Source organism: Halichoeres trimaculatus, unplaced genomic scaffold (genome assembly GCF_033239565.1).
Source record: "Halichoeres trimaculatus isolate MK-OKI-2021-1 unplaced genomic scaffold, fHalTri1.1 fHalTri1_scaffold_3, whole genome shotgun sequence".
NCBI classification, from domain to species: Eukaryota; Metazoa; Chordata; class Actinopteri; order Labriformes; family Labridae; genus Halichoeres; species Halichoeres trimaculatus.
The window spans coordinates 21404495-21422895 of NW_027437181.1; the positions used below are offsets into that span (position 1 = coordinate 21404495).

Consider the following 18401-nt stretch of genomic DNA (forward strand, 5'->3'; position numbering starts at 1 on the left):
AATCAAAGCCCAGCTTGATCAGTGACACCACAACATCAACCAACCAACAGGAAAGCCTGGGTCACTGTTAACTTCACAAGAGACGTACATCCAACCAAAGCTGGCAAGCTTGTGTGACTATCTCAATATGTGATCCCTCCATCATCTCATTGTCACAACTTTCTCATTTATCACACACACAAACTAAAAGTAAAACCCATTATCTTCATCTCTCTCTGAAAAGCTCATCTAATTATTAATCAACACAGCTGCCAGCTACACACAATTGTAGACCATTGTCAGTCACGCTCACACAAAACACATGCCTTCTCTAATGCTTTAAACTGAGATATGTAGTTTCTTCTGAGGCACATCCTCATGTTGCCATTCTGAACGATCACTGTTTTTTTTCTTTCCTGCCTCGGCCCTCAGAATTTGCACCAGCTGATATTTCAAAAGCTTATGCTGGGTGTGGCTTATAGCTCCACACTGCTTATAACAGTGCTTTAACAGGGGGATGGGAGGCCGATCGCTGTATCTATACATCAGCACTACTTGCCTGAATATACTCAGCAGCAGTGTCTCACATGTAAATGCAGCCTTTGTTCGCTCCTCCCCTGTCTGTGCTGGTGACTGAGCCTGCTTTATTGTTATTACATGCAGTAAATTTTTTTGAACTTTGAGCTTCCATCTTGATAAGCACGGGCGGAAAATGTTTGCTAAGTAAAAAAACATACCCAGTCCAGAAGCAGGTCAAATCAGTGAAAAGACGAGAACTGCACATGCATATAACCAATTCATCCATACATGACAAAATGTTTGGACTGAATAATTTGAGCATGCTTTGATCATCATATGTTAATGTGAAGAGGAAGTGAAAGAATTTGTTCTGTGTTCAAGGAAAGAAATGGCTGCTTGTGTTTTTATGTGGATTTCTCATTATCATTGCTCATTTACTGAACCAAATAGAGTTAAAGCAAAAAATTTACAGGTTATGGAAAAACTGTTAATGGCGTCCCTTTCTCTGGGATAAAATATGTGTAAATCTCTTTAGGTATGCTGGTGCACTGACAGGGGGGCTTACCTACTGCAGTGGCATATGTCACTTTTTTATTCTGGCTCATTAAACGCCACGGTGGTTAGGCTCTGCTTGTGTTAAAATAATTTCTACACTGCTGTGGGGAGGGGAGGGGAAGGGAGGACCCGATCAAAGCTCTACTTACTGGATTATTTTTAAAAATAACGAGCATTGCAGAGCTTTACAGAGCAGTATTAATGGCTGCGATTACATACCCGATCTTGGCCTTCTGCTTGGGCTTGGAGGAGGGTACAATGCAGACCTTCCTAGAGACCTTCTCTTTTGGCCGTGCTTTGCCGTTTCCTTTGTGCTCACGGTCACGGTGGCTCTTGTGCTGTGACGACGAGCTGGGGAAGCTCTCTGGGCTCATAACTCTGGGGATATTCTTCTCCCCACGCTGTCGGGCCTTAGCAATAGCCTCTGATATTATTCTGTTCGCCTTCTCCTGCTTGTCCTGTATATTTGCCTCCATCTGATGATGCGTCCTCCGCTGCGTCCTCTTCTCCGCTGGGGAGCTGGATGAGGAGGAGGATGATGAGGAAGAGGATGAGGACGATGAGCTGCTCTTCAAGGGGGGACTGAGGACCCGTACCTGGCTACTGGGACCATTGGAATTCTTTCGAGGCTGAGGAGAGAGAGAAAAGGAACGTTAATTAGAGCAAAGAGGAAAATCTCTTATCTCTCCAAAAACTACAGACACAGTGCTTCCTGTTGTGGGTGACACAAATCCAGGCCTGCACTTGCTATAGAAGACCCTAGTAACACACAGACCTATAAAGCTGACACTTGACCTTTGAAGCAGAGCTGAGAGAGTGAAGCTCACAGTGTACAAAGATGCGCTACTGTCTTGCAACAAGGAAATACAAGTCAGAAAGATACGACCAAACTTTATTCAGATCAATCTTGGTTAATGCAACCAATCAGGTGCTGCTTCTGAGCCCCTTATCACTATGCAGTATAACATACAGAGGAACCAAATAAGCCATTAACTGCAACATTTTGGGACACAGGGTGTTCTTTCAGCTGAAAGCCTGATGCATCTTACACCAGACACCATCGAGTTTTGTAACATGCAACATGCAAGGTTATAAATATCAAAGCTATAAATAACTACTGTTTTATTCATGATGGCTATGAACATATGAGGCCATTACCGGGCCAAACAGCTCAGCTAATGTGTGAGTAATACAGGAAAACGTATTTCAGGAAATGGTGCAAGCCTATCAAGATGCTATTTTACCTTAGAATTAAATTATTTCCCTAAACCATGACTAACCTTTTAATGGAAATATATACCGTGATGATGTGGTGTGACCACTGAAACTATCACTCATTCAGAAAAACACAAACTACTGGAGGCTGTCTGAACCTCTCAGATAGGAGAGCTCGTCGGCGTTCCAGTCACAGATGCTGGGGTGGGGGGTGGCCCGCATAGCTCCGCATGATGCTCACCTCAGCTCTTAGCCTCACATGTACTTTACAAGCAGACTTTCGTTATGAGTAATGCCACTATTTCCTCACAAGCATTGATTCAGATCAAGTGGAGAGGGCTCACAATGTGTCATGAACACTGGGCCAGAGTGAAACACCTGAAATTCTTTTTGGTGTTGGATACTCAAAAAGAAGAGTGAACACCAACTCAGTGTAGCAGGTTACAGTGAGCCTCGCAGACATAAATAATACAGCCTGGCTGATACATGATAATACCTGAATAATAGATGGTGTGGCTGCAGTTATGCCTACACAAGCGCCTTGAGGTGGGCCTTGGGCCCAGCAGAGAGGGAACCCATAAATGGATGACCTAATCTAAAAATGTGTGTCGTATGCCGACGCAGCCCAGGACGGGCAGCTGTGTTTTTTCCACACAGCTAGCTAAGTAAAGAGAATTAGTTAGAACCCCACCAACAAAGTGGGGGAGGGAGTTGAATAAGTAGCGATTCATTTGGAAGGCACGGGTAAAACACACACACACACACACACACACACACACACACACACACACACACACACACACACACACACACACACACACACACACACACACACACACACACACACACACACACACACAAGACCTGCATTATGATTTTCACGTGTGCAACAGTGCTGAGACTATTAGGAAAACATTTACTGGATCTTGCTGGAATGTTCCCATTCAAGTAAAAAGGTAAAAAAAGAGGGGGAGGGGTTGAACGTAATGCTTAGGAGCGGAAGAACATAAGAGCACATGAAAGAAGCAGCAAGAGGAAGAAAATATGAAAATAGGTTCCTATCAGAGGGGGGGAGAAAGAGAGAAAGAGAGAGGGAGGGAGGGAGAGAAAAGATAAAATGCACCAAATCTGAGAGCACTGCAGCTGTGTAATACATCTATAAATAACTGAAATTACAGCCTGCCAGCACTGCAGTGATTTCAATCTCTCGAGCAGCACGTAGTCCCATGGAAACGGTGGAGACCATTACAGCCTATGAAAAGGTAGAGGAAGCTCCATTTGGGCCAGCCAGCTCTCCCTCGCTCTCACCCTTTCCTTTCCACATGTAGCGAGCGCTCTGCTGACTGACAGGTTCAACTCATGGAGGACACACACGCACTGACACACACACACACACACCTTCTACTACACAAACTACAGTGAAGAGCACCTCAGGGGGAGGAATTCAAAAGAGTACAGGAATGGGATGTATGGAAGGAGCAGACAGTGGGGGTGGGGTTGAGAAAGTGTGCCTCGATAAGGTCTAGCACAGCAGAGTAAATGAGTATGGAGGGGAGGAAAATAAAGCAGCAATGAGTTCAAGATGGCGGCAGTGCAGCATGAGCCAGTAGCAGAGGAGGTTGTTCAGTTCCTGCCGGCCCCTCCTCCTCCTCCCCCCTTGTCCCTCCTCCTCCCAGCTCTCAGAGCAGCTCACTTACCCTTCCTCTTGGCCTCTTCACTGTAGACATGGTGTTTTTTTTTTCTTCCTCTTTCCTCCCCCTCTCAGACCGGCTAACAAAAGCCTTGCCCTTTCGCCGGGTTTTTTCCTCTCTCTGTTGCTCGCTCACGCTTTCCCCTCCACAAACACACACTCTCTTTTCCCTTCCAACAGTCGTTTTCTCTCACTCTTCCTAGAGCCGTGCTGTCCCCCCCTCCCCTCCCTCGCTCCTGGTTTTGCCTCCCCTCCTCCTCCCCGGTCAGCTCCTCTCCTCAGGCAGTGTGAGAGCGCCGGAGCCGTTCGTCTCCTCCTCCCCCAGCGGGCAGGGCTCAAGAGGAGCGCATGGGAGCTCTCTCCCTCCCTCCCTCTCTCTCGCGCTCGTTTGTCTCTTCACAGGGTGATGAGGGAGCAGCGCTGTGGGCGGTAGAGGAGGTGCGTGGCAGTCCAGGAAGCTCTCATTCTGCTGCTGCGTGCTGCTTCACCGTCGTCCGGCTCCAACCAAGTCTCCCTCACTCTTCCTCAGTGTGTGTCGGAGTTGCCTTCCCCTGCCTCCTCTCTCCTCCCCTCTCATTGATTCCTCTTTCCGCCTGCCTTTCGTGTGCGCTCTCTGTCCACTCTCAGCCGTTTCCTCGTGTTTCTCACTCTCTCTTGCTCTTTTCACTCGGCTGTTTCCCCTTTTGAGCCTCTGCTTGTCTTCTCCACCATCCAGGTAGGTTACTCCGTTTACTCCTCACAAAAAAAGCTTCTGTGTTGTCTTGCTCGCTTCTTTGGCCGGTTGTTTTTTCCTCCTTTTCCCCACTTGTCTTTTTCCTTGTTCTCCCTCGCTGCCCTCCCCTTCTCCCCGGCTGGGGCGTGTATGGTGAGCTCGAGACTCTGGCAGGCAGAGCGGCGGAAAATGAAAGCACAAAGCAGCAAAATGCATCAGCATGAATATTAGAGATGTCGTTAAAACCCAGACTCGTTTTTCACTCTCTCTCTCGCTCACTCACTCACACACACTCTCTCTCGCTCTCTCTCTCTTTGTAGGGAAGTAGGCCAGCAGATGGTGCTAGCAGTTATTACATTAACTTTCACAACTTAACCCCAAAAGTACTGGATTTCGCCCACACCACAGATTGTCAACATTGACGCTTCTTTTTGCACCCATGAAGGTCACTGCTGATGATTTATTTATGAAGGAGCGTCACACAGAAAGGACAGATGTACAAATAGACAAACTAAAAAAGAAATGCCCAAAGACAGTCTGTTATCAACAGCCACCAGAGAGACAGGAAAAGAACACTGCAGAACACAGCAGACTTTCTTCCCCTTCGCTCCACCAGACACAGAGTCAAGGGTCAAGTGGATGGTGTGAAGCCCCTGAGAGGTCACGGCCTTGTCACCCGGATATGAATTTCAAAAAAGGGAAAAACCACAGGGCTGTGATTCCTTCCCTCTTGCCTCCCAGAAGGGATCTTGGAGGAGTGAGCCGACTTCTCAGGGGACTCTTGTCACCGTGATGCAGGAGCCATGTGCACTGGCTGGCACATGGTATCGGGAGTATGCAGAGACACAGGGCTGGACTGAAGCCATGTGCAGAGCACAGCACTACTGGGTCAGGCCCAAGTCATTGACAGATACCCCATCAGCTTTTAGATCTGTCTTCACTCTGCAAAATCAGCTGGACATGCTGCTTCCCAGTCAAAACACAGCTCACTTTGCATGCAGCTGCCCAGATTATAACACGTGAGAAGTACAGATCCTACAAAGGGCTGCTTTTTCAGCAAATAAAGACATGTGTTTGTATATTTCATGATAAGAAAGTACCACACAAGTTTCGCAAAAACATCCTTTGAATATCACAACGGGTAAGTGAATCTCTCGACTGGTAAAGCCCATCATTCAACGCAGCACAACACATGTTGATATCTTGCTGAAGAGGATCTGTTGGATTTCACTTTTTGCTTTTATGGGCCTAAGATCCAGAAACAAACATGTGTTATTTTGTGTTGTTTTTGCATAATGTGTCATAATTTTCCATCCCCACTTGGCCCAAAGCATCCAACACTGGTGTGAGTATGTGGGTGAGTTAAGCACTCTCCAAACAATGTGGCCATAGATGCCATGTTGCATAGAGAATCTTAATAAAGTTTCAAGCGACTGATCAATCCCAATGGTGCGGACAACCTCAATTTGACTGTGAATATGTTGAGTGTTTGGTTTTGTATGCATTTGAGTGTGTGCAAGTACAGAAGAGTGAAATAAACATGAACAGACAGGTGTGATCCTCAATCTCATTGAGGCATGTAGTTTTACATTTTACAGCCTTATATCTACAATGACAGAGACAACAACAATGACCGGCCTTTCCAAGTGTGTGCAGCAGTAGATCCACCTGCCAGGCTAGGCCAGGCCAGGCCAGGCCAGGCCTTGAAGTTTGGACTTTAAAATGGAGCACATGCTTTCTGGGAGCTGAGAAACAGCGTCCTCTGCAATGTAAACAAATCCACTGACAAATATCGCCCGAGTGGGCACAGTACAGAGCTGTGGGGGGTGATCTTTGGATATACATATATATATATATAGACAGGGGACAGGGCAATGGGTTTTAAAACTCATGACAGCCTTTATGAAGACACATGAAATAGCTGTCACAAAATCTCTCTTATCGTAAACAGTTAAACTGAAAAAAACCTCTGTCCACTACAAGGTGTACTTCATTATACAACCTCTTAAATCATTACAACACGAAGTAGTCTTTTCTGCTGATAAAGTGGAAAAAAACTTTCAAGAAAGGTCTAAAAATTGCAAGGCTCAAATTGAGTAATGATCAAGCTTAATTTATTCAACTGCTGACTGTGTGTATGATTGGGTACGGAAGGAAACAGACATCTGGTGAGTCCACCTCAAATAAAACCATTCAGCTTGTTTACCATCTCAGATTTTACCAGCAATAAAACAATTCTTCACCGGTAAGGTGTATGTGTGTTTCAAAAAGAGGAAAAGAAGGAAGAAGGAAAGGAATACCAAAGAGAATAACAGTCAACACATGCTCCAACAGTCACATGGCACAGAGCCACTTGGCAAGTAAACGGTTAATATGCAAACAAGCCTGGCAGCTCCGTATGGGGGCGTGGCTTCCTTCAGAAGAGGGGAGGGAGGAGAGAGGGGAGGAAGGGGAGGGGAAGAGGAGGGCTGGTAAAGGGAAGCTAGAGAAAAAATGAGTGTGTGTGAAGAGAGAGAGAGGCTGGTTTAAGAGGTACAGGTGTCTGTCTCTGTTCATGCCATTAGTTCCTCACCAAAGGGTCCGTGTTAGCTAATAACTAAGCCTCACTAATAACCACAGCTCTTTTTTCTTGATAGTGCCACCATGAGGGTCTCCTCCAAGTCACCATGAGGGAAATGAAAGCTTAAAGCCAGCAAAGGCTGAAAATGACAAGATGGCAAGCACTCGCTGGTGCTCCAGAGACACTACTACATACTACTACTTATACACAGTGATTTAATCCTTGGTACACAAAAAAAAATGTCATCAAGTGTTTAATCTGGTTACTGGTTTCCTTTCATTAAAGGAGTAAAACTGGGTTTGTATTGCGAACGCTGCTTACTTTGGTAATCCTACTGTAGTGACCTTGGGCAAGCCTTCAAGTCTACACAGATCATGGGTGCTGTTTTGTGTCTGTCTTTCACAGCTCAGAAATAATTTGATGAATAAATTTGCAAAAAATTGAATAAAGAAAAAATAATAGCTTCAGTCATGTTACACAGAAAATATACACCAAATAACAGATAGCGTGTAAACATTAGACCCAATAGCCCTGTTTTAACACCTTCACCTTGACCCTGTGTCGACCCTCGCCTCTCTCCTCACACTTTGCTGAAAACATTTCTCAGTGCTATTTACTAACAATAGACTTGGCCTTTGGTCTTTTACTCAGAAACAGAAGTATCGCAGAAGCCTCATAACCAAAACGTAAACCCGTGGCTTTGTAAATAAAGTGTTAAGTCTAAGTGTGAAAATTAAAATAAAAACAAAAAACATGAGGCCATACTAATAAGGCCTGTGACTACAGCTCAGTGTGCCTCCCCGCTGGAGTGTAAGGCAGAGGCAGAGGTTGATAAATTAAAGGAGACATGATGCACAGCATTGCTTCCTCAACCAATTAAATACAGCACCATGCATTAATGATCCTTTATTCAGGGCCAAGAGAAGCCAGGCTGAGCGTGTTCCCCTCCAGAGAAGCTGCTGCAAGTCTAACAGAGCATCATTACTACAGTCTGGCCTGCTCCACTGTGAGCACACACCACGCCTGATCGGAGAACTGTGTGAGGGGAACCAGGACAGTTATGACATGAACAGAGAGAAAGGGGGGAAATGGTTTGTAATCTCTTTATAGGGAGACAAGAGAGCAATATTTTTAATTTATCTGCTGCCGTACTCAGAAATGTAGCAGGTATCTCATTCAAGTTTTTGAGATTACTTACCAACTGATGAAAGACCACACAGAATTTCACTTGGACAAGGATTAAAAACTACATCTAAACAACTAATTTCAGTTTGATACAGGCTGGACAACAAAAGTTGAATACATTTAATCTAACAGCAACAGGTACTTTTTTGCCCCTTCACTGGGCCTCATACACTCATAAATGCGTAGAAATGCTTTTTCTCTGCACATAAAACAAGTGTACACAAAATCACTGTTGGATTCATGACATGCGCATGCCGACCAATTTTGTTCTGACAACCTTGCTTATATTAGTGAATCATAATAATTCTGAATTGACAGACGCGCCATCAAAATTATGACATTTTGTTTAGTTGTAAACTGAGTATTAAGATTCAATATCTTGAGTATAATAAGAGTGAATTAGAGTGAATTAGAGTGAATAAGAGTGGCGTCAATTTCATGGTTATTCAACACATTAAGTCAATTAACTGAATTCACTGGATTCTATTAAAGCCTTGTTTTTCTTTTACTGAAAATACTTTAAACATATTAAGCATTTAGTGAAAATAGTATGAGTACACTTTCTGAAAAATGTGGTCATCACCATTTATGTACACATGACCTGGGGAAGTTCTATTTCTGTTCCCAATGTAAGCATGTATTCAAGTAAAAATATACTGAACACATTTGTGCTCCAAATGTTCATATGCACAGTTAAGCAGAAGCACAGTTCAGAAAATCAGTATCATTATTGTGCCACTGTATTCTTAGTTTTTTTAATCAAATAATCCAAAAGGTTAAAAAAATGGATGTAGAGCACAACTTCACAATCGCTTTTCTTTCAGAAAAAGTGTGTGCGCATCTTTCAGAGGTATTTTTAGCCAAGACACATACACAAACACACACAGAGCTCAAAGGACTGTAATCATAAAGACAAAACGCAACATTTTCACAGTTCACTTGCAAACATCTTGTTTCCTTTCACACACACGTGCACACACATGAATAAACACACACTCAAAACACATACACGCTGACTGCACTGTAAGAACAATCTTCTATTTTTTTATTTAGCTAATTAATTCACTCATGTTCATGAAGCTGAGCAAAGCCACCCCGACTCCCTACTACCAACAAAAATGTTCTTTAGTGCAGACAGATCGATGTGAGGAGTTATAGGAGCAGCATGTTGAGCCTAGTTTCCTTGCTGAGACAGCTTTAAACACTAGGGGGTGACTGTGAGGAGAGTGGAGTGGTGAAGGAGTAAGGAGAGGAGACCTCTGCTATCATCAGCTTTGTGTTGGCACTTGGCAGCTATATGAGGAACAGTACAGAAAATATATTTGTCTTGAATTAAAAAAAACTAAATCAAGAAGTAGGAGGAAAAAAAATGAAAAAGATTTTATCTGACAGGTTTTCGTGTTATTTATCCTGTGTAATGCCTTCAGAGTAGTCTTATGTCTAAACTCAGCCTGGCTGCTTTGTGAGGCTCACTTTAGCCTGATACCTCTGCAAAAGAAACAGCTGGACCTAGATTGGAGAGTTTTGCTAAAGTCAAGAGTACAGCCTCATTCACCTCTTTTCCAATCAGACCAAGTGACTGAGAAGGGGTAGTGGTCTTAACTAGGGCAGCATCTTTAAGTGTCAGCTCCGAGGGCAGTCACTCAGCAAAATCTAAGATGATATTTCCAGGGTCAGCACTGTGTGCAACGGGTAAGTATCAATCAATGGGGGGGAGGAGGATTGGAAGCTGTTTAGAAAGTGTATAGTCAGAGCTAAACTCCAGTATAAAACCTGTGATGATCACAGAGTTTCAGGAAAAAAAGTTTTTGGTACTTTGGTTATCAGCTGTCGAAGAAAAAAAAAAATTCAGGTAGGAATAAAAAAATCATATTTTCAATGAGTCCTGGTTCCCAGATTTCATCAGTTTGTTTTGCAACAGTATCATATTCAAAGCAAGTATGACCAGAGGTAGGGGGAAGACTTATACTATAAAAAATATGCTTTGAAATACAATTGGTACCTAGTTATGCAGAAATCACATTCTATCTCAAGAAAATGTATTGAACATTTTTTTAATATTCCTTTAAGACAGCAAACAGAACGGACCTGAAAGTACCGTTGGCCTCTTCACCAGCGGCAGGTGCTGCATGATTCATCTGCCCCTGAGGACAGAGATTTGTTTTGCATATTGAATAGCTCAAGGTTTTCATGTAGTTAATATGCTGTGTCACAAACGAAAACCATAGACTCTCCCTGAAACGGCTTGTTTTGTAGCAGTGGATGCTCTGTGTAATGACGCAGCGCTCTCAAAGACGGCACAGCAGGTCAGACACCAGGCAGTGAAGTGAAGCTGAATTGTGCAAAACAAGCAAGCCGGATGATGCCATTCATTAATGGGAACATCGGTGCAAACTAAAGAGACGAGCTGAGAAGAGGTCCCTGAGGATGAGAGAGGGAGAGCAAGAGAGCGCGAGCCAGACAGAGACCGTGAGCCGAGGAGGGAAGGGGGGGATTCAGTGAGGGGGCTGACTGCCAGACCTTTACAACTCCTTCATTATCAAAGCAGAGCAAAGTGAGAGCAAGGCCAATGTCTGCTTAAAAAAGGAACTCACACAGAGGCAGCTATGCACATCTTCACACAAGAAAGACAGGGCGAGTCAGTTATCGTCCCGCAGCCTTTAGTATATGCTGAAGAAGGGAATCCTCTCCCGCTGCTATGTTTTTCTGTTTCAATCTCTTGCTAAGAGGGCTAAAACTGTCTGTGGAGTGAAGCTCGGGTGGAACGGCCACATACAACACATAAAGAAATACCATAAGCAAAACCTTCAACAAATTAACTTCTGCAGAAATTATAAAAGAGTAAAAACCTGGTGGAAGAAATTTTGTTTTGTCTAAGAGTATCCATGATACTGAAATTGGTTTATTTATTAAACATTTTCCTTTTTTTTTTTAGTTGATATCAATCTAATTTCTCTATTTCTGAGGATAAATTCTTGGTTAAAAACAGACAGAATGGTGTTAAATCTCAGCTTGTGTTGTACATGACATTACTCTCTCAGTGCGATTAAATAAAGCTGCTAAAGACATTGCAACTGTTTAAACTGACAGAGAAAGCCGTTTGAGAAGGACAGGATTGATTCAATATCCCCAAGTTTCTGCATTTCATCCAATTGTGACTGTTAATACTCACAAATCCACTCATGTGAATACAGCCAATCGTGGTGACAATCAGAGCGGCTACTCAGTGTGAGACAAAGCAGACAACAGGCCTCCAGTGATGACACAGAAAACATCTTGATGAAAAATGAGGAAAGCCAAGGCAAAAAACTTGAGCTGGGGAACTGTACTTTAACACATAAAACACATTTCTACTGGAAAAAGAGCAATCAATCGATTAAAAACAGACCACTTTTTTTTTCTTCAAACTCAACACTTGTTTTTTGATATTTATACATTCAATGACATTTGTCACTGTGAAAATAAATCAGAATGAGATTCTCTGTCAGAAAACATTTACACATGTACAGATGTAAAGGGGCAGGTGCCAAAATCAACACAAACAAAAAGTTTGTCTTGAATCTACTGGTATGTCAGGTAAGGCTCAGGTTCAACTACGACAAAGTACTGCCATTTGTTTTCACTGATTTGGGTATACCTATTCTTATACGAACAATGATACTAGAATGGGTTTTTCTGAAAGACTGGAAGAAATATAAAGATTTGGTAGCAATGTACCATTTAAACTCTTTCAAAATTAAGAGGAGGATCTGCAATTGAAAAAATCCTGTTTAAAAGTTAAAACTATTTCTTTTTTGTTGTTTTATTTTAAACAGGATTCAGACTGGGGTTTAAAACTAAGATGTTATGGATTAAATAAAATTAAACTTAAACTCTTCACAGTAAAAAAAAATTGTGTTAAGTCACACATGTAAGTAAACTGAAATTTACATTGACGGCAAACTTTTAAAGAAAGCTGCTCAAACGCAACATCGGACATTTAAAAATAAAATGTACTCAAAAGTATGAGGATACGGCTGCTCCGCCAAAACTGCACACACAGAGGGATTATTTGTGGACAGCGTTCTTCAGCTCAGATCCCTGACATGCATCCATAGATAATCCTTCACATGTTACCAATATAAAAATATCACATGCCTTTATTTTCTTTTTTTTTCTGTTTCATCAAACATTCCCTAACAGCAAAGTGGAGCTCTCTGCCTCTAAAAAGAAAAGAAGAAAGGTAATTTTTAAAGAGGAGTGTCAAAATAATTTTATAAATGCTGACGCTGATTGACCGGGAAGTTTCAGTCTCTTCACCCAATATTACCGACAGATGGATGGAAAATTTTTTTTACTGCAGTGAGCTTTCTTTTCCCAAAGTTAACACTGATCAGAGTTCATTGTGTCAACTGAACTCAAGTGTTAAAGAACGTGATCATTTTGCTCAATAAACAAAGTCTCGCCTTACAACACTGGCACCCATGGCAACAAGCTAATGACTTCCTGCTGACATGAACCTGTTTACTGAACTTACAAATCAGTAACCAGTCAGCCAACCGACGTCTCTGTTGACAATGTGACCGACAGAAAGTCTGTCAAAGTCAAACTATGTGAAAGAAAGACATGTCACGAATGAGACAGAAAAGCGGAATAAATTAATTTGGAAACCTTTCATTAACTTTTATTCAAAATCAGACATTTTATCAGATAACCCTTTCCTCACACCACCACAGGGAAACCTGTTGTCATTTGTAACCACAAGGACAAAGGGGTCATTAGATTACTCCTTCAAACTTCTTCACGCTCCTAAACTGAAGTGACTGGTTTCAGTTCCCTTTTCCCAAAGTGAGAGTACAGTTTTTCTTAACGGTGACCAATTAAAACTGTCATGGTCTAACCTCCGAGCCAGCCAAACGTCAAAGAGCCAGTCAAAGGTTGTGTCATATCCGTCTTCCACACACACACAGACACAAACACACACAGATACACACACACACAATAAAAAGGCATTCCAGTCACATACACACAAAAAGACCTATCACATTTGACTGCTGAGCAAACACTCACCCACCCATCACCCCTGAAAAATATTCAAAGCAGTTTAATCCCCAGAGAAACAGGCAAGAGAGAGAAGGACGGACAGCAAAGCGGAGTAAAAGAGCATACTTTAGATTCAGACCTACTGTGCACTTTTGGCTGGCAGCGTTCCCACATGCTCCTGACACACTCAATCCAAATACAACTCCCTCCTCCCTCACTCACTCCCAGCTCCTCCCCCGCCTCCTCCTCCACTGAGCCCTCCCCTTCCGACCCACAGCAAGGACTGCCTGACTTCCTGTTTACCTCTGACCCCTTTCGTCATCCCCCGCCTCCCGCCTCTTATCTGGCAGGCCTCCAAACAGACAGACCGATGGGGCCGGATGCAAACAGACAGAACACTTGACAGAGAGAGCACGCTAGAAAGGGAGAGAGGGAGAGGGAGACAGAGTGTGTGGATGTTGGGGGAGGTGATCAGAGAAAGTGTGTGTATGACACAGCCTATCACCATGCAGCCACTGAAGCAGCAGGTTTCTCAAGGGGGTTTGTGTGCGAGTGTGCAAAGTGTGTCTGTGTTTGTGTGTACAGCATGTGGGTGGTAGGGTGAGGGCCCGGGTGATGCATGGTGTCAAGTTTCAGGACTGATCATGGCACTGCCTGCCTGCCTGCCCAGTCTGGTCGCCCATTACATAAACCTTAGAGAGGTCTGCAAACACCAAGCTGGTGTATCAGGCACTAGTACACCACCAACTACAACTTCCAAAGGGAACACACAGATGCTAAGTTGCTTACTCGCAACACAAGCTCAGAGGCCAAGGCAGGGTAGAGAGCAGCGAGCAGTGATACCTAGTAAATCCAACCCAGCGACACAAGCAGGCCGGGAGGAGGCACCTGCTCAGTGTCACTGCCAGGGGAGCTGTTGTGGCTACAGCAGCTCAGGCCATCAGTACCCATCAGTCCATCTGTATCTCTCTTCTGGTCAGCAGAATAACAGTTTGAACTATTTAAAGCCTCGACCAGATGAAAATTCAATAGTTCCAAGCTGGTAGCAGGAGGTTATTGTTATTAGCAAAACAAACAAGAGCTAGTAATTTTAGTGCATTTATTCTAGTGCAGCGTTAAAAATACACTAAGCTGTGCCTAACTCCTCTAAAGAATAAAGCAGACGGTGCTGTCAATACACAGTCACTAGCCACGGTTACATGAGGAGTTTTTCGTCTTTCCGAATGGAATTTTTCTGAATGACTTTTCCGAAAACAATAGTATACATAGAAAGGAATATTCCAATCTCTGGTCGACATGCGCCGCTATAATCAAACAGAATACTAAACGGGGCATGCGCAGAAAAACGTAAACATCACGTGATTTATCAAAGAACGTCTCGAGTTGAGTCTTAGGTCATATCTGAGCATGCGCTGAAAGAGCGCACCCTGACAACTTTCCATTTGAGTGGATACATGATACCTCAATCGGTTCAGGGAAAGGAATAATTCACCCCTGTGAAACCGATTAAATGTCCATTTAGATTGGCACTTTTCTTTCGGAATCATCTCAGATTATTATGATTTATTCATTTTTTAACAATATTGATACCGGTAAATATCCGTTATCAGCCATAACACTAATATTAATATTGAATATCGGCCAGAATTTTCATATTGGTGCATCCCTAGTTCTAACAGATCAAAAGGGGTTGTGATCAAGGAAACAAGGTAAAGAAGAAACTAATTGTCGACTGACAAAAAAATCCGAAGTGGAAGTCTAATGCTCAATTCAGTGGAAAAAGTTTCACTAAGCAAGGCTGGGAAGTATGGCCTTAAAATAATACCTCAGCACATAGGCACAACAGATCTGATTAACTAATTAGATTATTTCACGCTGTCCGTTGGCAGGTGTTTCCAGAATTCAGTTATCCTGTGTAACTTGCAGTTCCACACGTTGCTCCCAATTGCCTGCCTGCCTCTGTAGGTGTCCTGTAATGTATACAACAAGCTGCTGCTTCGTTTGCCTCAGAATGAAGACAAACTTAAGAGCTTGCATCGCGTCAGACACTGCAAAGCCAAACCGATCCGAACAGCTGAGTAGACAAGTGAGAAACTTTAAGGCGACAAATTCTTTCCTTTTTTTGGAATGGCACCTGCTGAATTGTTGATCAAGGCCTGTCATAAATCAATTTTTCATCATAAAATTGGCAACAAATGCCATTAGAGGAACTGACAACCTCATTTTTATCTGCCTGCATTAGTTTAGTGTAGGTATAGCCATAATACTTTTTAATCAAAGTGTAGACATTCTGAGTGAGAGAGCATTATTGTTCCTGATGGTTCTTTTTTACTTAGATGTGTTTGTTATGATGCTCATATTTCAATAAAAACAAATTGTGAAATATCTTACAGCCCTAAAATGACCATTGATCAGATCATCTTTTTTTTTTACTAAAGCAATACTATCCTTAACCTTAGATTCTGATCATCTAATAGAATATTTTAGTTGTCAGGCCCTATTTCGATGTCGCACTGATTTGCAACAATGCCCATGACTTTTGAGCATACACTTAACATCTCACAATTCTTAAATCTGCCACTAAAACACCCACTAAAAACGGGTCTTACTACAAGTTGCTGACAATGACAAATAAGGGTTGGTATCAAAACTATACTTTAGCCTTGTCAGAACATTGTGTTAGATGTTTGCTTAGATGTGCAGTTTGCATTTCTGTTGGTGTCGTAGTATTTTCTCTGACATTTGTACCATTTTTAACCAGTTAAAGAATCAGTCCCCTTGAATGATGCAACCACTAAAGCATGAAAAGCATTAAATAATTCACTTTACTAGATGTTTTGCAAGTGTATTGATAAAATAAGTGATTTGTTATGAAATATTTCAAAGTATATTTAAAATATTTCATTTCTAAACTTTTGTTTTACTGAGCAAATCAGTATGCCGTAGACATGGTTTCTCTCCATTTTTGTGTCAGTTGGTCTAAAATCATTCTACATTTCATTTCCACAGTGTATTAGACTGCTAAAATCGTATTCAAAATATCTTTTTTTTGCACAATATCAGATTTTTTTAGAAAGACTGGTTACGTCAATTGACATCTATCTGTTACACATCTTTCACCCATTTCCAGGACAAGCTTGTATTAAACACACATCTGTTCATTTGATCCACAGCAAAAGATGTTATTTTTGCCCCAATTAATCTTTGAATATAGCGACCTGGGACTCAATCTTGAACCGCGCTTCCTCATCACAGCTGTAGCTGACCATTAAATCATTGGAAATCCTAATTAGCCGCAATCACCACGGGATTGAGGAGTGGGCAGATCCCCTGATGCCTTGCCTGTTCAGCAAACACACTATCAGCAGGCTCTTCACACATCAGTGCACATGAATAGCACAGTCAGCCTGTAAGCATCAACACTGAGCTGGATGTTGACACAGACGGGGAGAGGCTGGCTTGTATGCTGCGGTTCATGCTCTTATTTCAATCAAGGATCTCTGCAGTGGGCAAATGGCCGGTGTGGACGAGCCTTGGTTTGGCAAATTACCATGTGTGTTGACGCCTTGTCTGTGTTGTCACTAGGAGTAATGGGGACAAAATTCAGCAAACAGGTTGTTATTTATCTCAACAGAATGGCATGGTTTCAGAAAAGGAACGGTGACATCGTTTTGAAAATATGTAAAGGAGTTATTAAAACTGTTGCTGTAACATAATAATAATTCATGTGCTTACTACGCTAGGTCAAGAGCAGACTAAAATAGTGAGTTTGATAAGGATAATGTCAAAAACAGCTCATTGTTGAAAAAACATTAAAATGTCTTTCTTTTCTGTTAGGGAGCAACTCTTGCTTGAGAATACTAAGATTTCAACATATGTTTAAATCGACTATGAGATTAACTGTTTATTCCAGGTAGTGACTCTGCTGAAATCTAACAGATATTATCAAACAGAAAAAGTTCAGTTGGAAACCACATCTTTTCCTTGGGTGGGTAGACTGTGACGAAGCATCTGTTGCTTTGCTGCTGGTCATGTGTCACTTGTGGGCCAGGAGACTGCGCGGATGCTGCTAGGTTACAATCCAACTGAGGTCCAGGAACCGCCTGAAGCCTGTTACAGCCAGCTAATGCACTCTCCCAACCTCCCCCTCTTCTCCTCTCCCTCCTGTGCTCTTCCCCTGTCTCTTTCCCTCTTTCTTTCATAAGCTTTCCTTTTTTTCCATGAGCTACTGCTCTCTCCATCTCCAAAACCCCTCCCCCCCATGAAGTGCTAACCACTCTCCCTCCACCACGCTTTTTTCTTCCAACCCGCTCTCTCACAAGTGCACGTGCACTCAAATACACACATATACAGACACACAGAAACTGTGGCAGCTACCACAACAGCATGCAACCTCCCCCACACTCCAGTGAGGCAGTGTGCAAGTGCCTCTGGCTTGCCCTGACCCACATCTTGATATAGCCCTAAGTATGCTTACAGCTAAGTCCTGAAGACACTCCTGCCACTCTTAGCCTAATCAGGCCTGACCTGCTGTCGGCACACAGGACAGATACAGGCTAGGCTGGACAGACCATTATCATATTCAGAAGGCTTTCAGATGGCTCTAGGTGCTGCTTCTCCACCTCCCCCCACTCCACCACTGATTGCAGGTTTCCTACCAGACAAGCACACATGCTATCTGGGATTGTTAGTTAAACATTACACAAATGACCAGATTCACTGCCATGCAATGCTGGGAAGAAAACATTAAAAAAGTTTTATGTAGGAAAGAAAATACTCTACAAAAGCAAAAAGATCTATACGAAAAGACAGTGTCTCATCCCTCAGTTCACCTCAACTTCTCAACTTATTTACCTTCATTCTTCTTTAGTTCCCACAAATGATAATTCCAGTGTGCTGGGGCATTATCATCATTCGAAAAATAAGTTGATATTCAAACAGCAAAAAAACTGGAACAAATACTT

The 18401-nt window shown here is 42.7% G+C and overlaps 1 protein-coding gene across 6 annotated transcripts in view; it reads right to left on the bottom strand.

Moving 5' to 3' along the window:
- chd9 (chromodomain helicase DNA binding protein 9) overlaps window positions 1-18401 on the bottom strand; it is a 67305-nt gene that overhangs the window by 44295 nt on the left and 4609 nt on the right. For 5 of the 6 annotated variants that reach the window (XM_074665606.1, XM_074665605.1, XM_074665604.1 and 2 more), the window contains exon 3: window positions 1273-1682. In XM_074665606.1, coding sequence (XP_074521707.1) covers window positions 1273-1682 — 410 coding nt within the window. Of the gene's footprint in view, window positions 1-1272; window positions 1683-3965; window positions 4936-18401 lie in introns of those variants that run through there. The other variant, XM_074665608.1, reaches the window with a different exon arrangement.